Source organism: Haemaphysalis longicornis, unplaced genomic scaffold (genome assembly GCF_048455015.1).
Source record: "Haemaphysalis longicornis isolate Haplotype H1 unplaced genomic scaffold, Haemaphysalis longicornis Haplotype H1 scaffold_12, whole genome shotgun sequence".
Classification (NCBI taxonomy): Eukaryota; Metazoa; Arthropoda; class Arachnida; order Ixodida; family Ixodidae; genus Haemaphysalis; species Haemaphysalis longicornis.
Genome location: NW_027526225.1, coordinates 91,228,526 through 91,255,398, shown reverse-complemented (window position 1 = coordinate 91,255,398; position 26,873 = coordinate 91,228,526). Strand labels below are relative to the sequence as shown.

The 26,873-nt window shown below is 50.1% G+C and overlaps 1 protein-coding gene across 1 annotated transcript; it reads right to left on the bottom strand.

Annotated features, from left to right (window-relative positions):
* Positions 1-8,153: 8,153 nt before the first annotated feature.
* LOC144163007 (uncharacterized) lies at positions 8,154-25,987 on the bottom strand. The gene is made up of 3 exons (XM_077693780.1): positions 25,605-25,987; positions 20,315-21,107; positions 8,154-11,482 (listed from the first exon to the last, which is right to left on the bottom strand). Exons 1-3 carry the CDS (start codon positions 25,868-25,870, stop codon positions 11,153-11,155), a joined length of 1,389 nt encoding a protein of 462 aa, XP_077549906.1. The 5' UTR covers positions 25,871-25,987; the 3' UTR covers positions 8,154-11,152.
* Positions 25,988-26,873: the final 886 nt, after the last annotated feature.

The window sequence follows — 26,873 nt, the reverse complement described above, 5'->3', positions numbered from 1 at the left end:
GCATCTGAGAGCAGACGATGCATGCGCGTCGTCTGCTCTCAGATGCTCTCAACAGGATTTACGTCAATCCGCCCCTGGGCTATGGAGGTGCGCCCCTAAATGCGCGTCGTCTGCTCTCAGCCAATCAGAATTCGCCCAAAGTGGGCACTTGGAAACGGACATATGATAAAATGAACAAAACTCAGAATTCCGTTCCAGGGCCTGTTTGCCCGTACGCATAAGTTCCCGATTAAGTTCCCGCTTACGAATAAAACGCCAATATAAGTCGAAGTCGGCCACGGCAAATAAGCCGGTTTCCAGAAAACCCGACGGAAACGCTATATACCTTAACCGAGCGTTTGTATCAGTTTCGGGCAAACGACTCATTACCTAGACAGCGCTAAAGTCGTAGTTGAGAACTTGTCGTTTGATGTAGAAAAAAAAAAAAAAAACAGCGCCACGAATTCCTTCACACATTCTCGTTGGAATGCCTCGTGTCCAGCTTGGCGCATGCACATTGTTCACAAGGCCGCAAACGCCTGAAAACTTTTTCAGACACCTTGCGACAGCACAAAGTGTGATTACCACGTCGCGCGCTCGAAATCGCGCGGAAACGCATTGACGGGCATTTTGGCGTCGCAACACTTTCGTGAACACCCGAAACCATGCCATGCTAGGCGGAGCCCACGCAGCGTCTTCCGTAGACGTCGGCGAGCGCGACGATCTTGTTTTGTCCGTTCAGACATGCCTGGTCGCCTCCGCTTGCGTGCCACTCAGTGCTCCCACGTGGCGGACACGAGCTACGACAAAAGAGGTGTCGACAAACGCGTTCTCGCCTTTGTTGTTGCCCGAAAACAATAACACTTCAGCTGTAACAAGCTTTTAAGAGGATGTCGTGACGCACACACTTGTTTCTTTCTGTACAATTTTGTTGGCAGGCGAAAAAACAGCATACTCACCACAGGCTTGGTCAGCTTGAGTGAAGTAATCGTGAATTTCTCTGTGACTAGAATTATGGGCTTAATATGCGAAAATATCCGTGGTACCAATCTGGTATATCGGCTTTAAAGGAACCCTGCAACAATTTCGATAAGCGCTTTCACTCTTTCCTTCGCGTCTGGAAGCACTGCGAAAGCTATAGTTATCGCCAGCACGGAGCGGCATTGCGTGATTTGCTCATCGCATCAGATACGCCTTCAATTTCTGCTTTGTTTCTGTGGCTTTTTTTAAGTTGCTATCGAAAAGCGTTCATTGCTGCAACTGAAGGAAAACCGGACAACAGCCGCTACATAGCCTTAGTGACGTAATTCGAGCCGTCGAAGAACGTCAAGACCGCGAAAGAGAGAAAAATCTTTTGGGCGAGTTACAATTTATCTGATGGGCATAGAGCAGTAATTTTTAGATGCGACGCATATCTTGCTCTGTCCCTCCTGCATCGTCGTTGTCGCGCCGTCCGTCCGCATCCCTCCTCCGTTCTTCTCTCCGACAGTTGTGCGCAACAGCTGTGCGCAACACTCTCACTCCGTTTCATTATCATAAACAACAGCTGCGTGCGCGCGCTTCGCGCGCTTCGCTCCGCTCCCGTCGCGCGGCGACGGGCGACGCGCGGTGTGCGCAAGTGCGCGCATGCGCGACTCTCCTCCGTTGTCTCCTCTCCTTCAAGCGTTGTGAATATAAAGCGGGTATCGCGCTGCGGCGGTTCAGTCAAGCGCTCGCTCTCGTTCGACTCGGTGGTGGCCAGTGCCGGTAAAAAAACGTGTACACTTTCATTTCGCGTATGCATGTGCACGAAAAGTAAAATTACGCCCATCTTCTCCCGTATGAGAACACTCGCATGTGATGGAAATGCATCATACGCGTTCACAACACGTTTCACCCGATTTAGAGAATCAACCCAACGGAAACACCAATTGAACCCCCCGATGCGTCGCATCACCCCAGGGTTCCCTCGCGGGAAGATGGGCGTAATTTTTGGCTGAGGTGACTTTGCGACTACCTAATTCTAAGTACTGGGTGTGTTGGGTGACTACGTTCTGCAAGCATTTAAGATTTCAAAAAAGCTGAGAAAAGTGTTGCAGGGTCCCTTTAAGGCTACGAAGTTTATAAACCAAGCAATCTTCATAACAAAAGATACACCCGTCAGAACTGGGTTTTATTCTGGGTCCTGGGTTTTATTCCCACCCAGTCCCGAACATGACTCATTTTCTTTTATACTGAGTAACTTTCCCTCGGCGCCGTCGGCCATTTTAGGAGCCGCTTCGCTGCAACAGAAACCGGACGGCGACTTTTTCTGCTCAATCGCCATCAAAACGGCCCTGGGACAGAATTCTGTTTTGTCCGCTTCATGTCCGTTTCATAGTGTCCATTTCGAGTGAGCCGTGATTGGCTGAAAGCAGGCGACACGGATGTGACGCAGCGCAAGCAAAGCGGGCCGTCGGTTTTTGTGCATGTCATTGTTCACAGGCCTCGCGACTGCCACCACGTCAGATTTGAAATGGACGCGAAATGGACATATTCTAAACGGACAAACTCAGAATTCCGTCCCTGCTCAGTTGCCGGCCGGACCATGAAAGAATCAGTCAATTCGCACAATTCCCGAACGCTTGAGGCCCATTCCCAAACGCGTCGTGACGGCGTCAAGTTCAACAGGAAGAATGCAGACAAACAGAACCAACCACGCGACCTTGGCGCCTGGGCGACCTCGGATGCAGTAGGGCGAGCGGCCACGCTCGCGTTTTCAAACGCGCTCAATGTTTTCACTTACTGCCATCCCTCTCTAGTCTCTCCCTTTCTCTTTCCTTTTTCTGTTTCCGACCGCCGGATCGACATCCTGCGCGTGTCCTCACCGCGCTCTTTTGTGTTCGACAGCAGACGACACACGCTACAGCAGCGCTGCAGGTCACGCGAGGTGCGGACGAGCGTTGAATCCGAACGGTGGGGCAGCTGCTAAGTGCGCGTATTTACTCGCCCCGCATCCTGCTAACACCCCGCCGGGGACCATGCGCGGAACGCAACTTTGCCTGTAAAACTCGATACTTCATTGCTGTGGTCGGGTGGCGCAGGGCAAATAAATGGGGGAACGGCGTCGTCGGCAGCCCGTGCGATTTGGATGATTGTACATCGCAAAATGTGGCGACCAAACGGGAGGACTGCGTATTGTTTCAGGCTTTAGTTCACCAGGTTCTCCGTAACGGCTAGATGCTGCTGCAATCGGAGGAGTGAAATTACTGCCACTGGGGTGCTCCGAGTCCGGCTATGGAGGCCCTATTTGCATCTTGCCGAAGCAACCATCGGACGGCCGCAGGACGTCCATTCCGGCTCCAGCGGACGTCCGCTTCAAAGCCGATGGACATATCATGTATGTCCATGGGACGTCCAGATTTAACACTTCTGTACGTCCATTCAAACGTCCGAAATTGGGTGTATTTTGGTCGTTCATTAAAAATTTACAGAATCACAAATGCATTATCCAGAAGCATGCGTTCGTATACCACGAATACTGCACCACATTACACCAACGCACTACCCGGCGGAGAAGTATACAAGAACACGGCAACCTTGCTTCACACATCATGTGAGCAGTTCTTAATTCTTATATACCCTTCTTCAAAGAGATTATCGTTGGAGTCGGTGAGATGCTTCAAAAAGTTAAAAAATCAGGCTTATTTTTAGTAACACACAGATGAAATTTGCAATTACAAGTCAGGGTATTGGTGTAGAAATTTTTAAATTGAAAATCAAAATATCGTTTCCGTTTTTGCTTTGATATTCAGTTTACGTCATTATTTGTTGCTTCGTGGTAACTTCGTACGTCCACGGGCGGACGTCTGTCGGACATACGAAAATGTATATCCTCTGTACCTTCGTTGCTGGATGTCCACAGTACGTCCACGAATGTAGATCCGACCATGGACGTACAGTTCCCGTCCAAACGTGGCATTGGATGTTTGGCTATTTTTCGCACGTTCCACGGACGTCCGTGGTTGCTTGGGTGCTGCTGGGCCGGACAGCTCAACCGAATCGCAAGGCGATACTTCCCGGGTTGGGTAGACGCTGAAAATTTGGCCTCCCCGTCACCCCAATGGGTGAAATTTCATCATCGTCATCATGAACCTATCTACGCCCACTGCAGGGCAAAGGCTTCTCCCATTAATCTCCAATTACCCCGGTCCTGTGCTAACTGCGACCAGTTTATTCCCGCAAACTTCTTGATCTCATCTGCCCATCTAAATTACTGCCGCCCCCTGCCACGCTTGCCTTCTCTAGGGATCCACTTTGTTACCCTTAATGACCAACGGTTATCTTGCCTTCGCATTACATGCCCTGCCCACGTCCATTTCTTCTTCTAAATTTCTACTAATATATCCTAAACACGCGTTTGTTCCCTGACCCTTTCCGCTCTCTTCTTGTCCCTTAATGTTACACCTACCATCTCCATTTCCACTGCTCGCTGAGTCATCCTCAATTTAAGTTGAACCCTCTTAGTGAGCCTCCAAGTTCCTGCTCAGCCATACCACAGAATCTCGAGCTGCTCGGAGTGGGCAAGTTCACCTACAACTGTGTGAGAGACTTGAAAAGGAGAAAATAAATACACTAATCCGCAAGATATACAAACAAGCTCTAGGCATCTCTATTTATGCCCCGACACACAAACTACTCGAACTTGGTATCCACAACACTGTGGAAGAAATCATCGAGGCGCAACGCATGGCACAACTCGTACGTCTCTCATCTACACGGGCAGGGCTAAAAGTTCTGAGCGATCTTAGAGTAGAGGTGAACGTGGAGACCCCCGAGCAAGTTGACCTTCCAACTGCTCTCAGAACGCATATAAAATTCACTCCTCTCCCTAGAAACATGCGTCCCACCCAGGACACAGGACGTAGGCGAGCCAGAGTCCGAGCTTTGTCCAAGAGACTTTGAGCGGAGCCCAATGTGTGGTACACGGATGCAGCCGAATATTGGGAGAAGAGTTCCATGTGTATAGCTGCACCAACTATCCAGGAAATCAGCATGTGGCTGGTACAATTTTAACTACGCACACGGTCGAAGCGGAGGAAGCGGCTATCGCCCTAGCGATCTCCAGCATCCAAACGTCGGGTCTCAGGCTCGCAGGCTGCGATTCGAAACTTCACTAGGGGACGTATATCGCCCAAGACACTTGCCATTCTCAGACATCCCAACATGGAGAACCCCCCCTCCCCCCCCCCCTCCCCCACAGTCACGCTACTAGTGTGGGTCCCTGCACACGCTACCCTGGATGGCAACGAGGAGGCACATGAGTTGGCTTGCGCTCTCACCAACCAAACCAACTTGCCAGTCGCATCACGGACACTCCTCGGAACAGCGGCAGGCTTCTCACGTATCGGGAAATTCTCAGACGATCATACCTCAGACGGAAATTCTCAGGGCAGACGATCATATCCCGGCCCCCACCAGTCCCTCGATAGAAAACAGGCTGTAGCACTACGACTATTGCAGCCCAATTCGTTTCCAAACCCAGTCCTGTATCACCAGATGTATCCCGACTTAAGCTGGGGTCCCGGGCGCCGGCCGAACTCGATTGTGGGTGACGGGGACGACGACGGGGGACCGGACCCCATCGTAACATACAGTGAAGTGCTAGGGTGGTACCGGTACAACCGGCGCACCATGCCGCCGCCCCACAAGGACCTCACGAGACACCAGGCGGTGCTGCTCCGGCAGTTACAGACAAATTCAGTATTAACGCCGGCACTGGCGCGCCACGTGTGTCCAGAGCTATACGCCAGTGAAAAGTGCAGTATGTGCGGTGCGGTGCCAGCAACCCTAGCCCACATCATGTGGGATTGTGAAGTGCGACCGAAAGAGGCGGCGGACCCGTACGGGCCGCTGCCCGCTAGCATCACGAACGCCGTGAGGTCCGCAGACCTGGACACGCAGACAGCCGTCGTTCAGCAACTCGAGGCTGCTCTCGCGCGGCAGACGCGGGGGGAGACGCAGCGGGGGACCCTCGGGGGCAGGACGCCTCGGGGATCCGACGCGCGCCGAACCCGCCGACGCCGGCGCGGGGCTTTAGTCATCGGGACGCGATAACCGCGTGAGGCGGGGATCGGCCCTGCGCGGCCCATATCACACGCCTACTTGTTGGCCCCAAAAAAGTGTTTCTCTCTCTCTCTCTCTCTCTATGACCCGAAATGTAAATTTTGTTCAGGGTTGGCTACCCTCTCACACCCGATGTGGAATTGCCCGCACATCGCTACAAATCCACAGGAACACAGCACTTATTTACTAAACATACACAACTATGCGCAGCGGGAGGCCGCGCTACACCTCTACCGCTGAAGATCAACAGGCCCTGGTCCGAATAGCAAGAGAGGCCGCTGACTCCCATGGGGTCGGCCGAACCCTAGCAAGAAAGAAGACATACGACCAGTCTTGTTATTTGGACCCAATAAAGTCTTGTCTCTCCCAGTTTCTGCCCCGTAGGTGAGTACCGGTAAGATGCAGCTGTCATACACTTTCTTCTTCAGGTACAATGGTAGGCTGCCATTCATTATCTGAGAATGCCTGCCGAATGCACTCCACCCCATTCTTATCCTTCTGATTATCTCTGCCTCATGGTTGGGATCCGGGGTCACAACTTGGCCTAAGCGCCTACCACTTCCACTGCCTCGCCACCTATCTCAAGCCGCTGTACTGTCCCGAGGTTATTGATCATTATCTTAGTTTTCTGCATATTAATTTTCAGGCCCATGGTTTTACTCAGTCCAATGCGAGCAGCATGATTTGCAATTTGTCCCCCGAGTTACTTAGTAAACCTCATTTGACATCAAATGTCCAGTGTCAGCCAGAGAGGTTGAAAAGTGGCGGGTCTTTGGTTATACACCAGCGACCCACTCATCGGTCATCACTGACCAGTTCCTCACAGGCTGGTCCCACAGTATCGTGACCCGCGGGTCACGCTTGTCATGTGACACACGCAACGCTGCTAGGGTCACGCTTGTCATGTGACACACGCAACGCTGCTAGTGACCCGCCCATAAGCGTGGCGTCACCCACCTGCAACCCGTGGGTCGTCTGTGGACGACCACGTTGCCGGCGCTTGCTGCAGTGTCCCCGACTAGCCGTGCGCGCGTGATCGGCAGCTGACTGTCCACGTGTCCCCGCCCTGAAGCAGCAGTCTGCAGTAATTTACCCATCTCGGCAGGATGACTCTCACTGACCTTCTTTACAACTCGCACGTGCCAGCCTACTCAATCTGGCGCTCCTCCTTACAATAGTACCTTGGGAGCATATGTGACACACGCAACGCTGCTAGTGACCCGCCCATAAGCGTGGCGTCACCCACCTGCAACCCGTGGGTCGTCTGTGGACGACCACGTTGCCGGCGCTTGCTGCAGTGTCCCCGACTAGCCGTGCGCGCGTGATCGGCAGCTGACTGTCCACGTGTCCCCGCCCTGAAGCAGCAGTCTGCAGTAATTTACCCATCTCGGCAGGATGACTCTCACTGACCTTCTTTACAACTCGCACGTGCCAGCCTACTCAATCTGGCGCTCCTCCTTACAATAGTACCTTGGGAGCATATCGGCACAAGTCAAGAGGAACCGTTAGGGTGTCCGTCGCTATGATTTGCCCATTGAATTATTTTCATTCTGCAATCATTTGATCAGAGTTCAATGAGCACCAATTATTTGTTAAAATCACTGCACTTAATTGCTTACTTCACATTCGCATTGGTCCTTTTTCATTTACACATTGTAAAGCAAAGCTTTCTACTTCTGCCAGCCAACGGTGGTTCTTTCTCGGGGTGAGGGACAATAAACTCCCAACGCGGCGGAGGCGGCGGGGGGGCGAGTGGCGGAGGGTTTTACTCAAGGAGCACACAGTAGATGGCGCGGCGAATTTACCCAGCGTTCCCCGCGCGCGGAGGTGCCTGCTCGCCGGCGGTACGTCTGCTTTAGCGACGATTGTTTTGGGCCTGTTTTGGTGCAGCTTTGCATCCATTGCGCACTTCCTTCGCAAGGCTTTATTAACTTGTTCGACAGCACGTTCTGGGTACCCCGGACCCGACGGAATTAAGTAGTCGTACGGCAAAGATACGCTAAGAATTGGTTTGCAGGGCGGGAAAACAAAATGCAGAGATCACATACAGACATCTGGCCGCCAGAGGAGGAGGACGTAAACTTTATTTAGCCAAGCTCTGTTATGGGGACGTGGTGGCCGCTGGCTTTAGCCTGGCGGCGACAATGGCAGCCGGATTCGTCAGGGAGGCTTGAACCTCCGGATCAGAGCTGCCCAGCGCCCTCTCCCAGTGCTCGTCGCAGGTGATGGAGGGAAAAGGATCATTGGGACAAGCCCACATGGTGTGGGATAAGGTGGCGGGAATGCCGCATGATGGGCAGTTCGGGGAGGGAAATAAGGACGGATGAATGCGATGGAGCAGCGCGCAACAGGGGAGGCTGCCTGTCTGCAGAAGGCGCCACGTGCGTTCTTGCACGTTGTCGAGACTGAAGTGAGCAGGGGGATATACACGGCGGGCGAGGCGGAAATGTGTCGCTATGTCGTGATAGCTGAGTAGGCTATCTCTAGCTGATCTGGCACCGTGCGAGGGGACGAGGCTGGGGCCGGCTCGGAAAGTGAACCCTCGAGCAGCAGAATGGGCCGCCTCATTACCTCGTAGCCCGGCGTGAGCAGGGATCCAGATCAGTTCTACTGAGGTGGAGGGGGGATTTTGAGAGAGAATTTTGAGTGCCTGTGGGGATACGAGCCCCTTGGCGAAATTTTGAATGGCCGTTTTCGAATCGGAGATCACAATTGTGGGAGTCGGCCGGTGCGTTAAGGCAAGCGCTATTCCCGCCTCCTCCGCCGTTGCAGGATTGATGGTGCGGACAGAAATTGAGTCAACTGGCGGGACATTAGGGCGGTCAATGATTGCTACCGCATACGCATCATAGTGGCGGTAGTCAGCCGCGTCCACATAAAGAATGTCCGGTCGGACGGGGAGTCGTTTATTGAGCGCGCGCACCCTTTGCTCCCGCCAGAGAAACGTTACCTTTTGCGCACTACGTGCCACGAATGGGACTCCGTTTTCTAAATTGGTGAATACAAATTCATTTGTGTTTTTGATTCAGCGGCTGGGGAGGGGGAGGGCGCTTTTCGGCGCTAATCCCAGGTAACGGCTGGCAGAATCTCTGGTTTCACTCTTTGTAGAGCCACATGTGTGAATTCAAGTGACGTCGCATGGCCAATTGTGGTGTCGTTTACAGCTTTGCTTTCCCAACCACCTTCACAGCGTGGATTGGAGCCATCTTTGTTAAGGGTTTGCCGAATATTGTCCCCGCCCATATATTTTCCTGTGCATGCGCCATTGCTGTCTATGGCACCGGTGTGGGGTGTCATGAACAATATTCAGTAGTCGCAGATGACACCAGTCTCGTTGGTGGGTTCGTGCAATGGCATTTAGATTAAGAGGTCTGCGCGTAATAAATGTCACACTAGAAGCAGATTCTTCTCTTGCCATTGTTGCTGTCCCATCCCTGCTCTTAGCTACTGCTGGAAACACAATCCATCCATCAGTGCTGCGTTTATATAATTCTGTTCACGGGGTCAATCATCGAGACGCTGTGTGTTTACGTGGTCAGCACACCTCGAGAAGCATACGTCCACAGATGCACACAAACAGTTCAAAGAATCTACATTTGGTCCACGTGAAGGGTGTGCACTAGGAAGGGAAGATGCCCTGAATGACCCCGTGTGACAGCCGGCAGAGAGCAGAATCATCTTTTACCAGCTTTGCATGTAGTCATGCACGGACTAATGAAATGCGATAACAAAAATATTGTTATGTGGCGGCAGGACGAGTGACAGGTACAATATGGTTGAATGAGAAACGATAGGTTTACGTGATGTCGGCTATCACAACACCCATGAACGCCACGAACACAGTTTCGTCACATTTGTCTTCGTGACGATACGAAGCCAGAACACACAAATACGCGATTTCTTTCCATGCAAGTCAAATTGGCACGTGGCTAATTACAGTAACAAAGTAGGGAAATGTGGCTCTTGAAATAGCACGCCATTATTGAACCTCCACGAACAGTACTTTTTTCAATTTTGCATGTTTTGGTTCATATTTTTGTGTTTGCATTCCATCTGTCCGTGACTGTTTATACCTTGTTCTGCACAATCAAGCAAGCAGACTGTGTCAGCGCATGCTGAGCTAACACCCACAGCAATGTAATCAAGCAAGCAGACTGTGTCAGCGCATGCTGAGCTAACACCCACAGCAATGTAATCAAGCAAGCAGACTGTGTCAGCGCATGCTGAGCTAACACCCACAGCAATGTACAGCCTTTTTCAAAATTTTTTTTTAGGCCAAATCTAAGCCTTCCGGACCCCAAAGAATTAAAAGAACCCACCGCGATGGCTCAGTGGCTAAGGCGTTGCGCTGCTGAACATGAAATTGCGGGTTTGATTCCCAGCCGCAGCAGCCGCTTTTCTGATGGAGGTGAAAAGCAAAAACGCCCATGTGTACGAGACTTTAAAGATCCCGAGGTGGTCAAAATTCATCCAAGCCCTCCAATACGGCCCGCCTCATCGCCTGCGTTGCTCTGGTGTGTTACACCCTACAATCAATCAAATCAAACCAAGAATTCAAAGTCTAACCTTTAACAGCGACAAAATTAGTTCATGACAGTAAGAAAGACGCTTTCTCTAGCTTTCCGGCATAAAACATTTCAGCCTTGTTAGAGACGCAAGGTATATTTCAAGAATGCACAACATTCAATCAAAAAGAATTTTATAACAACTTCACCAGCAAGGCTGGGAAATTCATAAACATCTTGTGGACCTGACGGTAGAAATGTTATTGCAGCTTTCGCAATAGCAACACAAGCAATGCTACTCGCTTCGACAGTACCATGTCATCACATAAACTTAACAAAAATGTTCTCTCACTCTCTTCAAATTCATTTTTAAAAGACTAAACGCACATGCTGATGGCTGTGTTGTACTGAAGATGGATGTGATTAAAAAGGTAAAATGATGGTTGATATGGCAACAAAAATCACCATTAAAAAAGAAAAACAGCCAGCTGCACACGCTTTGTCAGGTGTAAAAGTTACAAATTATAAATACTCCCTAAAAACATCAAAAGTGACCCCCCCCAAAAGCCGTCGTCTGTGCGTCCTCACAACAGGCATGGCCCCAGGCTGCCGTGGCTCTTGCAAAGCCGCACTAGGGCGGCTACGTCGCGGTTCATGACCGTGACCCTCTTCGCGTGTGTGGCCAGCGAGTTTGACCCCTCTAGGACGGCCACTATGACCGCTTCCGCAGCCTCCTGCAACACTTGCAGGGCGAGGACCTGCATCAAGTAGTGTTCCCCAGTGACCTGCCAGAGTATTTCTCGCACCAGCCGTGCGAATGGCAGCCGCGGGATGAGCAGTTTGGTGGAGTTCTGTAGACGTGCAATCTCCCGACGAGCTCTGTAGCCTGCAGGCCTCTTCGCCAAAGCTCCGCCCTGCGAGAAAAGAAAAAGGCAGGGGGTGGGGTCGAACAATGATGAGGATAGTGCCCTTAACCCATTCACCGTTGGGGGTTTCTGGCCGTGACGCACCCCCAGTGTCGGCTTGGTTTCCGGACTATCAGGGAAGCAGCATGGTGGTTTATTCGACTACGATAGCGTCCGGAACGTAATGCATCAAAAGGAGAGTGCGTGGGGGAGAAATCTCCTGTCTTCCAGCGCAGTGGAAGGCCCCGCGCAGTCAGCCATCCGAAAGTAACCGCGCGCATGGAGGGAGCACTTACAGCAGCCAGCACAATGCCCAGTAATGGCCCATTGCCAAATCATGATGGCAGATAGAGATAAAAAGGGGATACAACATTGATACAACTTCGTGTGCTGCTGACACCAGCAAGTGAGGGCACCAGAGGCGGCCGCCCCCCCTAATCATCTGAAGGGGGCGCCAAATTGGCCCATATTTTGCCAATGTAACACATTGAAGTAAAAATGTCTGCTCAGAAACATTTTGTATGTGTTGCAATTCCATCGCATTGGAATAAAAACTTTATAACCATCCCTCTTTGCACTGCGTTCGGACCGCTAGGCCTTCCGTGGGAAGTGGTCAGGAGTTGCTGTAAGGGGGGGAGGGCGCAGCGGTAAGATTTTGCCCCCCCTAATCGAGAACTCTGCGCACGCCTATGGAGGGCACGGCGAGTGTGCGAAAGCTGCGATTGAGTGATGTTTCGGTATATTGGAGAGCCAACCGCATGCTTGGCTAACCTGGCGCGCTGTAGCAGACGCGGAAACAGAATAATAATAAAAAAAAAAACTTAGAAACCTGGAGTTTTTCAAGCGAAGCTTTTTACCTCCACACCCCAAGGGTTCTGGCACAACCGTCGATGTCAGCAGAAAGCTCCCGCGAACAAGTAAAAGAAGTTACTGGCACTGCCAGGAATTGAACAAGGAACGAAAGAAGGCGAAACTTTTCTTGTTCTTTTTTATACCTGAACGATATAATGCAATAATCTAACAGCTTCCTTGCACAGAATAGACATTCCTGATCCCACTGACATACAAATCTTGTTGACTTCTTTCCTAATTCGTTAATTATGCTGAAAGGAACTTTCAGGTAATTAGTCTCGTAACTTAAAAAGTATAGAAAGTATCCTTCAGCATATTTCAGTTTTGTTGTTAGAACGGTTCGTTACACATATGCTCGTAATTTGATTAAATTTGGTTCATAAATAAAAACGTTTTACTTTCCACGTCTACCTTTGAATCAAAACAAAAACAAAGCTTATCAACTGTGCTAGCAAGGCAGCCTTTTCGTTACTCTTTAAAAGCTCAAGTATGCACCTTAAAGATCAAACAAACTCTGAATATTGTTTGCACATGTAAATGACCCTACAGCAACCCTTATACCAGCTGTGGCATGCATCTTAAAAAAAAAAAAAAAAAGATTCAACCACCTTCACTAATCTCACGGCGCCATTTAGAATTTGTGACACCACAAGTTGCAATAGCAAGCAATGTGCGAGGCACATACGCACTTTGTTGTTTTAAAGCAATGCTTTTTACCTCTACCCCCCAAGGGTTCTTTCACGACCGTTGGTGTCAACAGAAAACGCCTGCGAACAAATAAAAGAATTTACTGGCACTGTCAGGAATCGAACCTGGTACTAACAGAGTAACAAAGAGAGCCCGTTGTCTTATTGATTTAGCTACAAGCCCACGCGGAATACAAGTGGTGCACTCACCAAGCACATCTACGGGTTTAACCCTTGAATTCTCACTGAATACCACGCGATAGCGATTATAGGAAGCTAACACACACCCGTGGAATTTCACTTCTAGTACACAAATGTGCTAAAGCTTTTGGCTTCCATTGTTTGCGTAAAAAATTTCAGCTGCTTATCCGCCCTCACGCCAAACGACACCTAAAGGAACACATTGAAATACTCCTTGATGGCAAGGCCATCACTCAGAGCCCCAGCATCAAGATCCTGGGCCTACATCTTCAGGCCAGCACCAAGAGTGACGTATCCTTGCAGCACCTCAAACACAGCATCAATAAAATCACACACATGATCAGGCGAGCTGCCACCAAGAAGCAAGGCCTCAAGGAATTCGATACTTTTCAATTAGTTCAGGCTTTTGTCCCCTCGAGAATTACTTATGTCAACCCCTGTCTTCCGTATAAGCAAGGAGGGCATAAAGATGCTTTATATAATTATTGGAAAGGCGGTTGAGCAAGCCATTCTTCCCCTGAGTGCGTCCACAGAGAGGCTGCTTCGCACGGGGCTCTACATCGCGCTGGAGAGCTGATAGAGGGCCATCTTTCTATTCAGAAGCTCCGAATGAGCAGAACTGCGGCGGGTCGCCGCATCCTTCACCAGATTGGCTGGGCAGCAGAGAATGTCACTCCGCTTGATGTATTCCTGGAATTTTGGCGACAAGAACTAAAGATGCTCCCTTTGCTTAGAAATATGAACCCCTCACACGACGACGGTCGCCGACAAGCACGGGCTCAAGCGCTCAACACCACCCTCGGTGGGGATCATGCAGTTATCTACACAGACGCCTCACAACCTCGAGGGCAGCAGTGCACCATCGTGGCTACCTCCAGAACCAACCTTCTTGCTTGTGCCTCACTCAAGACTGAAGACATGACGGCAACAGGAGAGGCAGCCATCGCCTTGGCTCTCACTCAACCACGGGTTCGTAAGGCAAGCTCCGATTCTCAACAAGCCTACGGGAATTAGCTGTCAGGTTTGGTGTCCCAACCTGCACTGCGTGTGCTAAAAAACCACTCCCCAAATGGTTCCACTCAGGTCATCTGGACACCCGCTCACACTTCCATGGAGGGCAACTATTACGCCCACCAGGCCTGCACTTTTACCCCCCGGTGCTATGGAGCTGCACGAGGACAGTCACCCGCTTGTCTCGTTCAGGGACATAACCCAGCATTATCGCCTTCCGAGAAAGACCCTACCTTCGCCTTACCCTGACCTTTCCAGGGAACAATAAACTACCGTACGGCTCATACAATCCGGCTCCTTCCCACACCCGACACATCTTCACTTAGTGCAGCCGAATCGCTACAACGCTGAATGTAAATTTTGCTCACAAGTAGGAAAGCTCTGCCACATAACCGGGGTGTGCGACTTTAGCCATGAGCACCCTCGTCTCTTTCCGTCAACTACAGAACAAGAGCAATGGGAGATGATGCTATCCAGCCCCTCTGCCTACCCACCCAGCTTCAGCTGGTGGACAGATCACAGGGGCCGCAGACTGAATATGGGCTACAGTGAAGAAGGAACCACTCCCCTTGGCCACAGTCTGGGCCGTTCAGAAATCTGAATAGAAGCATTTTCTTCTCGTCCTCCTTCTCCTGCTCCACCCCCGTCTCTGCCGCCGATCTCGTCGCCTCAGTCCGCGACGGCAGAGACTGAGAAGTGAGATCGTCTAACAACGGGTTTGAGCTTTAATTTTATAAAAAAAAAGTTTCTACCCATGTGCTACACCAATAAAACTCAACCAACCACCATTCATGCATCACGCATTATTTTAACCTTACCAAGAATATCTCTTTGAAGTAACAGAGGGTGTGGTTAAGTGCATTTCACTTCTCTCTGGTTTTGCTGTTTGTAGAGCGACGTGAGTGAATTGAAGTGATGTCTCATGGGTAATCGTGGGTGCAGTTTACAGCTTTGCTTTCCAACCACATTTACAGGGTGGATTGGCGCTAATTCTTTTTTTTTTTCTTTTTTAGAGCAATGCTTTTTATAATTCACTAATGGAGAGAGACAGAAAGAGAAGAGCTTTATATATGACCAGCGACGTTAGCCGAGCCGTGGTGCTGGCTTGCTACGCTAGATGATAGAAGAAAAACAAAAAGAAAAAAATGGGAAAATGAGAAGTTGTCATTTGATGGGCCCAAGGTTTTCAATCACAAAACTCTGTCCAGTTCTGTGCTTCGAAGAAACCCCAAGAGAGCTTTGACTGCATGTGTAGCCTGACTGAGACCCAACCAAGGACCCAAGACAGCCCTCAGTTCAATTCCTGCCCCAAGCTGCCTGCACAAAGACAATAAGAGTTTCTGTCTGTGCAGGGTGTACTTTGGACACGCGCATATAACACGATGAATGCCCTCTCGTGAGTCACATGTGGAACAAAGAGGTAAAGGCGCCTGCTGGATTTGGTAGAGGTAATGTCCCACGCAGGCCGACATTGTCCTAAAATGCACTGCCGAAAAGTCAACTTTCTCTGATGATGACCATCATGGGTGAAGTGAAAAATGGTCGAAATGAAAGCTCTCTCTGGTCGAAAGACCGTGTCTTCAAAGGCTAAAGACAATTCAACGCAGAAATTTGGGCTAGTTGGTGATAGGACTTCGACATGGTAAAAGGCGCACTAGACAGGGACACAAGAAAACACAGCGACGAGGCAAGAATTACCACTAAAATAAAACGCATGGCAAGAAATCCAACTTGCACAATAAGTTTCCTCAAAAGGCACATAAAGTGCCCCAAGAAAAAAAAAAAAAAAAAAAAAAATCTTGCGGTTGGAATTGAACATGGGTCCCCCACGTTATGAAGCCAATGCCTATCCGAATGTCCCATTCCAACATAGCTGAAGCAGTTTGGATATCGGACTGACTGACTCACGTTGCATGGGAGAACGCTTGGCATTGTAACCATCTTTTTCTTAGGAAGGGGCTTTGACTTTTGTTATTGGACAACCGCTGGTGCAAGTCTGATATCTGCAACCTTGGCCCGGTAATCTGCCAATGCAGGCCAATTTTCTGTTGAGTGTCTTAACCCTTTGAGGGTCGAATTTTTTTGAAAAAAAACTTTCCCTGGTGGTCAAATTAGTTTACAGCGGATTTGGAATGTACAAAGTGTCTAAAGTCAGGATTAAATGGTAAAAAATTATCAGGAACAGTATTTTGGGGCCAGCATCACTTAGAACTGAAAAATGTTCAATAGTATTTCAGAGTGCGGTATTCCTTGAAACACGGGTCTACGCACAGTGCCTTATCGCAGTCTGCACGCATAAAGCGCATGTCCGAAAATGAGCTGTCTTCTTCCGAAGAAAGACTGTTTTCCCATTCAGACTCGGTGAAAGGAGCAAACTCAGAGTCAGAAGAGTCATCGTGGTCGGTGTCATCAGAGCGGGCAGTTCGTTGGGCCATATTGCCGCTTTGCCGTGCATCTGAAGAACTCGAAGGCAACCCAGTAAACGAGGAGAGCGAGAATAACTCATGCGCGCCGGTGATAAACAAGCTAATAGCAGCGCTAATATAGATAGAAATCAACTTCCGCCGCCCCCGCAACGGAGTCTCCGATTAGGTTACTTCAGTTCCAAGCAAGGAGGGCAAGAATACCTAGTGAGCGTGGGTAATAAACAAGATAAGAGCAGCGCCAATATAGATTGAAATCAACTTCCGCCGCCCCTGATAGCAAGCGCCGATCAAGTTTCGCGCGCCTCCGATGAGATCACGTGGCGAAACTGAAACCACGAAACGCGTTGACACGTACAGACGCCGTAACGCGCCAAAGCCAGAGAGTTCTGTTTTTCACCGCAACAAGGTAGCACAATCAAATTTCAAACAGTTCTTGTAAGTCCCAGGAGGTGGAAGCACCTCCCAGGGAGCATGCATCGTTAATATGGCGCGAAATTTCAAACGGATGCTCGAAATCGTACCCGTACGGCAAAGACCTTGCGGGACGGAAAACCGCCGCAGTACACGTACGGCAAAAACCCTCAAAGGGTTTTTTGTGTCACACTTAATTGTGTCACACATTAATTGTGACACTTAATGTGTGTGACAATTGTGACACAATTGTGACTTAATTGTGACACTTAATTAATTGTGTCACACATAGCAAAGTAACCGAGAGGAAGAAGAGGACATGGCTTGAGGACGCTAGGGAAGAAAGAAGAGGAGAAAGACGAGGAACTTTCGGACGCCATGATCGTAGTGACAAGCAAGTCAATGTGATTGAAATACAGCTATTCTGTCATTGCGGTGGCTTCGGACTCCATTTTTCCGCAACATATGGTGCCTGTAAACCCGGGAACGAAGTCGGAGCTACGAGATTGGCAGATCAAGAACCAAGCGGACTGAAAGCGGTGACTGTGTCTACCAGGTAGAGGCAAGTAACACAGCATGCACAAGCTGAAAGAAAAGAGAACGGCTCGTACGCAGCAAAATACCAGGCTCATCAATGAAGCTAAGACGGTACTGGATACCGCAGATGTGCAAACGTTGGGCTCCCTCATAGAGCGTCTGCAGTCGAACAATGATGAGTTGAGTGAGCTGAATGCCCAGTTGGAAGACACTATACTCGACGAAGAGTTCGCGGCTGAGTATGAATCAATGCTGAAATATGAGGACGCCGCCAAAGGCATGCTGGGCCAGCTGAAGGCCAAGGAGAAATTACTCCGGAGTGGTTCACGCCTGCCTGGGTCGACAGCCTTAGCTACGGCGGCGGAGTCTCACATTGACGATCGTCATTGGCTGGTAGGCTCCGTGAAGCTCCCGACGCTGCAGCTGCAAACAAACGGCGAGTTGTGCCAGTGGCTGAGCTTTTGGACGCAGTTCAAGGCAGCCGTCCACGAAAATCCCAGCCTGAACAATGGAGAGAAGTTCAATTACCTTCGGTCACTACTGGGTGGGTCGGCTGCTTCATCCATTGCCGGGCTGCAACCCACGGAAGATTGTTACCCACACGCCGTGGAAATTCTTTCCCAGCGCTTCGGTAACACCTGCCGCATTGTGCAGGAGCATTTAGCGCAGCTTCAAACGCTTCCTTCAGTGGTGTCCTCGAATGATGTCGGCGGATTGCGACGACTGCTGGACCACGTGCAGTGTCATGTTCGTGGACTCGCGGCTCTGAAGGTTTCCTCTGCCACGTACTCCACGATGATGACCGATGTGCTACTGAGAGCTTTGCCATCAGACATTGTCATTGCTTATCACCGACAGATAGCCCATAGCTCGCACAGATCAAGCCTTCGAGAGGGAGAGTCCTCCGTCGGCGGAGCACCGCCGCCACCGACGTCCCTTGACGGCGAGCTTGACACGCTTTTAACCCACCTTATGACTGAAGTGGAATGCCGAGAACGAAGTGGAGTTGAAAGCAAAAAGGAACAAGCTCGGCCTAAAGCGCAAGATGGCGAGGGAGGTTTGGGCATGCTGCCAACGGCAGCTGAAGACCTGCTTGCAACTGAACATCTTTGGTCAGGATACGTCAGCAACAAAGGAATGCCGTCTAGTGGAACTGGTCGTCCGCAGTCAGTACAATGACGAACTGTTCTCTGTGGAAGCCATCGAAGTTCCTTTCATTTGCAAGGACATCGTGCAAGTGCCAATGGAAAGTGACTGTGTTGTCTCTGGATGCTACCGGTCAGCCTATTGCGGACAAGCTTCTTCAGCCCGGCATGGCGGCGGTTCCTGGGATTTCCCTGCTACTGGGAGCTGATCATCTCTGGAAGGTTATGACCGGAGAGGTACATCGTCATCCCAGAAACAATAGATTAGTTGCACTCAACTCTGTCTTCGGGTGGATGTTCCAGGGTCCCCTTTCCGTACTCAGTTCATCGGGTGTTGCATCACACGTCTGCGTGTTGAAAGCGAGCCCCAACTGTGAGGCGGTGGGCGAAGTGGTTAGTAGATTCCGGGGTCCTGGAAATCTCGAAATGTTTGAAGCAAAGAGTAGATTCTGGGGTCCTGGAAATCTCGAAATGTTTGAAGCAAAGCCAGTAGATGACGAAAACGAAAGGAGCGTGCCTTCCAGACAATGTAAACGCGGCAACAGCAAAAAATCAAGTCTGCGAAAATGGCATCAAGCTTGTGACAGATGCAGGCGTACTTATTATAGTGATCAGTACCAGGAGCGACCGGCAAGTACGACAGGGCTCCAGTCAAAACGCAAGAAACGTACGAGACTTTTCCATAGCCAAGGTACACCATCTTCAAAAGTTCAGTCTAAGAGCTCCCGGCGCAAAATGGTTTCCACAGAAGGCGAGCCAAAATTGGAGTAGTCAAGTGTTCCGACTAAGCAATTTACCGTTCATGGCGCAAAGCGAAACTAAACGAGCTACAAAGAAGCGACATTCGGTCCTCTCACTTCACAGATCAGATTACGGATCATCGCCTGAAAGCGTTTATTCTCAAGCTGCAGAAAACAAAGGCGACTTATACTGTGCACGCCACGGAGCACTGTGCACAGTGTCGGGGCGGAGGATGAAAGCTCGAGAATAACAGAAGAGGGCGTACGTTACTGAATCAGAAGGAAGTTTTCACTTCTCGGTGGAAAGTAGTAGGTGTGACACCGAACCATTTTGCTCCACGAGACGAACTCGATGTGCAGTGTCTTAAGCGTACCGGGAAAGGCTTGAGTCAAAGACTTCACGGACAACGCCAGGAGCTTGAACTACATTTTTTTTGTGGAGAGGGGAGGATGTTGAATTAATTGTGTCACACATAGCAAAGTAACCGAGAGGAAGAAGAGGACATGGCTTGAGGACGCTAGGGAAGAAAGAAGAGGAGAAAGACTAGGAACTTTCGGACGCCATGATCGTAGTGACAAGCAAGTCAATGTGATTGAAATACAGCTATTCTGTCGTTGCGGTGGCTTCGGACTTCATTCTTCCGCAACACACCGCAACAACGACGAAACACACAAAAGAGAGAATGAACAGACACAACACTATCTCTGTTAATAATCTCTTTTTCGTGTTTCATCTTTTTTTGCACTGTTCATTTCTTTAAAGTATACCAACCTTCCCACTGTTCTGTTTAAAGCATCTGCTTAAAGTAAAGCAACACAAAACTGCACGCACCTTCTTCGAATGGTGCTTACTGGGCTGTCTTGAACTGGGAGCTTTCGGCGAAGACTCTGCCCCGGACCGCCTCCCAGAACGCCTGCTGCTGGACGCCGCTGGTGACTGGCCAGTGGACTTGCGTGGAGAAGGGACCGGTTCAGGCTGGACAGCATCCTCGGACCGCTTCCCAGAACGCCTGCTGCCGGATGCCGCTGGTGACCGGCCAGTGGACTCGTGCGCAGAGGGGACCGGTTCAGGCTGGACAGCATCCCCGGACCGCTTCCCAGAACGCCTGCTGCCGGACGCCGCTGGTGACCGGCCAGTGGACTCATGTGGAGAAGGGACCGGTTCAGGCTGGACAGCATCCCCGGACCGCGTCCCAGAACGCCTGCTGCCGGGCGCCGCTGGTGACCGGCCAGTGGACTTGTGTGGAGAGGGGACCGGTTCAGGCTGGACAGCATCCAAAGCCTCGCTTCCAGTGCGCCGTCTTGGTGGTCTTGGAACAGGCGACACCGGGGGAGCCGCCTGGCGGGATGGCCGCTCCTGGGGTGGCGATGGAACCGCAAAAAATGAACTGGCCCGCCTTTGTGCCGAAGGCGACTGCTCGGGCGTTGTGGTTGAACGCAGCGATGGCCGTGGCAGGGATTCGGGGGTTGCTGCTGCACCTGCGGCGGCTGCCTGGGGAAAAGTGCGGAGTTTCCTCTGGGGTGGTGTTTCTGGAGGAGGGGATGTGGCCAGAACCCGCTTTCTCGCCGGACTGGGAACGGGCTTGGGATCCGCGCGACTCGGGGTCTCCGGTTTCTTGGCAGGACTGCAGAGAGAAACGCCACTTAAGATGCTACAGTAACGCTACTTGCCAATTTTGCACTTGTGGAACACACCTATACCAGCTGTAGTTTGGGTTGAGCTAGCATGCTGATAGGGACCGGGCGGCCGTTGTATGGCACCACCGTCGTTTCAGCGAACAGCGCCGCCCGTGGCGAACCGCTCGTCAGTGGAATGCCGGTGGCGGTCAGCGCAGCGTAGTTGTGCATGGCTTTCTGTCCTTCTGCGGTGCGGCTTGCAAAGCGTACGTAACCCCACGTGCATTTTTTCAGATCGGTAAATCTTGGACGTGGATGTGACGTTTACGAGGCATGCCATGTGTGTCATTTACGCCCATACTCAGTATTTACTAATAGCAGACGACGCTCAATGCGCCAAGCTGGAAGTCAAGCTGGAAGTGATGAAAGTTCGTTGCTTCATGCAATTTTTTTCATGCCTGCATGCAGTTTCGCAAATCGAGGAGTATATTTAAGCTAAATGCTCCCACAAAGCCGGTGTGTGCAACGGATCTAGGAATGCTGCGGCGCTGGCCTTTGGCAGTTGATGACGAAACGGTGTCGACGTCGTGCGCAAGCGAAAGACAAGCGAAAGCGAAAGGGAGGAGTCTTCGAAGATTTACCTAAAAACAAAAATTTTGACGGACGACGCTTCCGTAACTTCATTACCTATGGCTGAAACGTGTTTAATTTCACAGAAATGCTCCTACTACAGTCATCAGGAATCGTTGATAGAATAAATATACCGCATGATAGTAGAACGTTATTGCTTGTCGTGGAGAAACATTGCTTTACAAGAATTGCAATGGTTGCTGGCTAGTTGGTAAGTGGTTTTTCAAAAACCAATTCCTGTGTGGCTGAAGGACGCAAGACAGGAGGGTGCCCGAAACCTGTACTCAGCTTCACAACTGAATGCTGCGGTCGGTTTACAAGGTGCCACCTACGCTTGAAAAATCATGCACACCTCCGTCTACGACGATGATGGTTTCCTTGGTTGCCTTCTGGATTTGAAGGAGCCATGAAGAGAAAACACAAGTTTGGTTCATTCAAAAGATTGTCTCGTTAGAATCATACTGCAACCACTTTTAACGTAAACTTCGCTCAAATAAGCTACATAATTAGGAAAAACGGGAATGGTCATGCGACCCACCAGCTCATTTCCCGTAACAGAACCTATGATGTCACATGAGCTAAGCTCTGCGATTGGTGGAGGCTGGCAGAAGCAGACGCAAATTAGGTAGAGCTTACAAACTAGACGAACGAGCGATTTGCGCTTAAATTTAGGGCACATTCTTTACAAAGCAATAATGATGGGACAAACAGTGGAAGTTACGAAAGCACATGTAAACATAGAAGTACTGATGCGTTCTGCTGTTCGTACTGCGCACAGCATGCTTGGTTTAGCTGCACAGCACTACGGGGCTTGGGGTTGTCTCAGACGACACTGGCCGATTGACGCAAGCAACGGTGTCTTACGTGACCCCATTTGTCGAGCGAGCACTGTTTCAGGGAACGAATATTTTCTCCCAGAACAAAAACAAGCCAGGTTAAAATGCGGGCAAAAACAAACCAAACGCTTGCCACGGTATGGTGGCGCCATCTAGGTTACGGAACGTAAAGAAATGCGGGAACAAACCAACACCGCTGTACAGGGTGGAGACAACCTTTGAACGGTCCCGTGCCGCCGCAATTGGGCCAACGGGCTCAATGCGTTATTCTTTTCGTTTCCCACGAGACCTAGCAACGCGAAACAGACAATATGATTCAAACTTCTTCAGTAAACTGCGTTGCAGCGATAATTTTAGCGCGGTTTTGACACAATGACTTGCTTCGGCGGCGAGCGAGCAACCGAAAATGGCGGCGCCAGCGTATACGTGTCTCTGCCCTGTACGGCGGATGCGTGAATGAAGGTACTCTAGGCTGCAGAGCGGTCGGTTCCTGTGATGTCATTTGGGACCACGAAAACGCTTGATTGAGCGGGAAAATCAAAATTTTAACCTAAATTGTTTAATTTCTCAGTGAATAAAGCACCGTTTGTATCCGGACAAGCGCTGGGGGCACTATAAAACACGAAATCTTTCGAATAAAACCAACTTGCATTTTCTCTTCATGGCTCCTTTAATTTAAGCTTCGACTAGTTAAGCGTCGAATTTGACCAGCACGCAGTCTGGTCTTTTGATCGCAGTGTCGTTGACTTTGACCATTTCCCATTCGATTTCGCACGAAGAAAGCTTTGTGTTCAACCATCATAATCATAGGACGAAGGGCTAGAATTTGCTGTTTAATTTTGAACTTCCATGCCCCCTCTCCAAATCTAAACTTTTTCCAGCGTGTCTGAAATGTGTCTGTGGTGGAGGACTCGGGCTCATGCACCCATATTTGAGGCAACTAATCGGGCGTTTTTGGTGTCTTCACCAGGCATTACACAATTTTTTTAGGTACTCTGTAAAGAATACTTAAGCATTAAAAAACATCGGCTGACGTTAAACTGCCACATTTTTTAACCATCAGTGCCAGCCTTTATTCTACGCAGGTGGTAAAACGGGAAGGGGAGGAGGGATGGTGGATGGTTTGTAGCTTGGGCTGTTGAGTTGGTGAATAACTTTGGCTCTTGATAAAATGACCACCACAAACGTGGGACTTCCACTTCGGCTTTCAGGCTCCCATGCTGTCACAGTGTCGCTAACCAAAACCGAAGGTACAAAGCTCACGGTTACAGAAAGTGTAAACTACCGCAACATTTCTACGGCTACACGGTAATCCATCTCGTATGCAGGTGCCTTTCTATTTAAAGCACACATATCGAGGAATCCCAGGGCTAAGGCTGGCATGGAAACCGTAGTCATTGAAACCAGTGAAGATAATTTAAAGTGGTAGAAATGAATTCTAATATTGCTAATAGTTTCATACCTACTCAGATCACGCGAAGCCATGCACAGAGCGCTGCAAAAAGCGCTCGTATCAATGTAGCCCTTCCCCAACCTTACAAGCATCTAATAAGTTTGCGTAGACGTTAGTGCATTTAAGAAGAAAATAATACTAATAATAGTAGTTTTATTCGTAATCAGAACAGGTGGAGCCAAGCGCAGATCGCTGCAAAAACCGCTCATGCCATTGCAGCCGATAGCCAACTGTAGACGCGTCCGACAAGTTTACGTAGTCATTACTGCATCTAAGAACCCAACACATCTGTCTAGACTTCGTTTCATCTCGCATGTCTGCTCACAATGCCACCAAAACATACAAAGCACCAAAGCAAACATGACAAAGAACGGGAGGCTGCGCAGTCCAATGCACTGGCTCATTCCACTGACGAGGTGAGCGCCGAGTGGTGGCGCCACCTGTCCAGCTGCCCGGTCCCTATAGGAAAGGGCAAACAGCCGCAGGCCGTTACATCAAGTGAAGAGCCCAGCGAAAGCCACCATAATGCAGCTAGCCACAAAAAAAAAAAAAAAAAGTATGGTTTCAGACTAATGCCCCAGCCACAGGAAATGTTGCATGTGAAGGCAAAATTTGATATCCACCTCAAATTCAGCCTGACAACTATAAAGGAAAGCTGTACAGCTTCCTCAGAAACTTTGCAGTTGAAGAAAAATTCCCCGAGGTATAACCTTGGGCGACAACGTAAAATCTGATAAGTGTAGCACCAAACATCGCACACCATTCATGGCTTGCTCAGGTGGCATGGTTTATTCAATACCGTACAACAAGTGCAATAAAAAGTATATGAGACAAACAGGAAGATGTGTCAGTGACAGAATTCGCGAGCACCGCAATAACGTGGGAAAAGGAGACAACGGCCAGGTGCCCTCTCAGCTAACTATTGGGAGAGCAGCTACTGCTTTTTAACGTTGCACCTTTTTATCACCGTTTTTTTTTCAACAGCTCGCGGTGATTTAGAACTCGCGTACACACAAACGCACAAAGAAAAGTTGGGGACACGTTTGAGGCTGCGCTAGGCAACCATTGAGGGAGTAACAGAGGCAAAAAAGGAAAAGGCGCTTCGCCCTGCAGTGCGTGCGCGAGATGTGGGCCTGCTTCCGTGGCTCCCACGAAAGAGGAAGGGTGACGAGTGGATTGGGGCACACGAGGAGGTCTGTGTACGGGTTTTTCGATTGCAAGACCGGGGGGGCGTGCCTGTCGACTGTTTTTAGCGCGGCACGGCTGCCACTAGGTTCGACCGGTACAGGACGAAGGTCCACTGCACGACTACCGATGAGGCTACGCCGCCTACATAATCTTCCTTTCACCTAACCTAACCCAACACCAAATTTGTATTTGGCCCTCATGTGGCTAGGTTAGCTTAGGTTGGGTAGCAGGCGCGGCTTCGCCGGGAATTGTAAAATTCAAGCGCCAAGTATTCTGGAACGACTTTTAGGTTGTTACCCGCACGAAAAAGTGCACGTCGACGTGACTGAACAACGATTGCAAACCCAGGCATTACCAACCTCTCGCGTTTGCAGCCAAAGTTTGAGCATGGTTCTCACCTTTTCGGCAGTGGCTTCTCAGTTTTTCCGCCACGTAGAACTTCCCTCCAAAACGCCGATTCTCCAGACGATCCCGCCGATGAAGTTCGTTGGCGGACCCATTTTGACAGCGGGTGCAATTCTTCACTCTCCCCGGATGACGACCCCGACGACGACCGGCGAGCCCACCGCGAGAGCCGCTGCAAACTGGCCTCTGATGAGGAACTTGAGCTGAGTTCAGCTGGGGCTGCTGAGGGCCCCTTGCCAGCTCCTTCGCGGGACAGCATGATTAAACTCGGCAGTTACGGTCGCACCATTTAAACACGCCCACAGCACGCACCCACAGAAAAGGAAGGATTTACGCACCTAAAAAACGGCGGGAGAAGAACCGGAAAAACGCGGTACCAATTTATGCGCGGCACAATGCGATGGTGCTGCCACCAGCCAACTACAACAACGCGTGTTTTTTTTAATTTATTTATTAGGTTGTACCTCTTCCTATTGCAACTAAAAACAAAAAAAAATGTTCAGCAGGGCCACGCCAGGCATCTTCTGTCAAAAGAAAGAGAAACAACATCTTTATTTCCGGCAAGTTGGCCTAAACGTCACTCTGGCGGGCCGCTCGGCTTCAGCTAAACCATAGCTAAACATCTTTGGTTAGTTTCGATTTCGGCGCCCGTGGTTTGAATGGCAGGCCTGACGCATCGTTACGTCCTTATCTTCCTGTACAGCGGCTGCCTCGGGGCGCTTTTTTAAGTGCGAATGCACTTTATAAGCGACCCTGAATTCCGGCGACCGCCGTCCGTCCACATAGCAACAGCTGCGGGTGCGCGCGCTCCTCGTCTTCCTTGGCAACGGGGGGAGATGGGCGCGCGCTGCCTGGCCGCTGACATGGCACATACCCACGTGGGGGATTGGCCAGGAATCGGGCGTGAGAAGGGCTAGAGTACTGACACGAAATTTCAAAGCTGAGATCCGCTCTAGCAATCAAGTACAACGACAACACAAATAGGTGTCTGTGCATGGCACATACCCACGTGGGGGATTGGCCAGGAATCGGGCGTGAGAAGGGCTAATGCACCCGCTTAAAGGAGTACTGACACGAAATTTCAAAGCTGAGATCCGCTCTAGCAATCAAGTACAACGGCAACACAAATAGGTGTCTGTGAATAAATGCATCTTTCTTTCTTTGTAGTTGTGTGTGTGTGTGTGATCTCTCTTTCGCGAACATTACCGAACCGCGCAAATTCAACTCGTGCATTCGCACTTTCACATTCTTCCCCTCGGGGA

Excerpts from the sequence above, each read along its gene's own strand:
- LOC144163007 (XM_077693780.1), bottom strand. The coding sequence starts at position 25,870 with ATGCTGTCCCGCGAAGGAGCTGGCAAGGGGCCCTCAGCAGCCCCAGCT. Across the intron at positions 21,108-25,604 it reads GAGAAGCCACTGCCGAAAAG|TCCTGCCAAGAAACCGGAGA; the intron begins GTGAGAACCATG and ends TTCTCTCTGCAG. Across the intron at positions 11,483-20,314 it reads GTAAGCACCATTCGAAGAAG|GGCGGAGCTTTGGCGAAGAG; the intron begins GTGCGTGCAGTT and ends CTTTTCTCGCAG.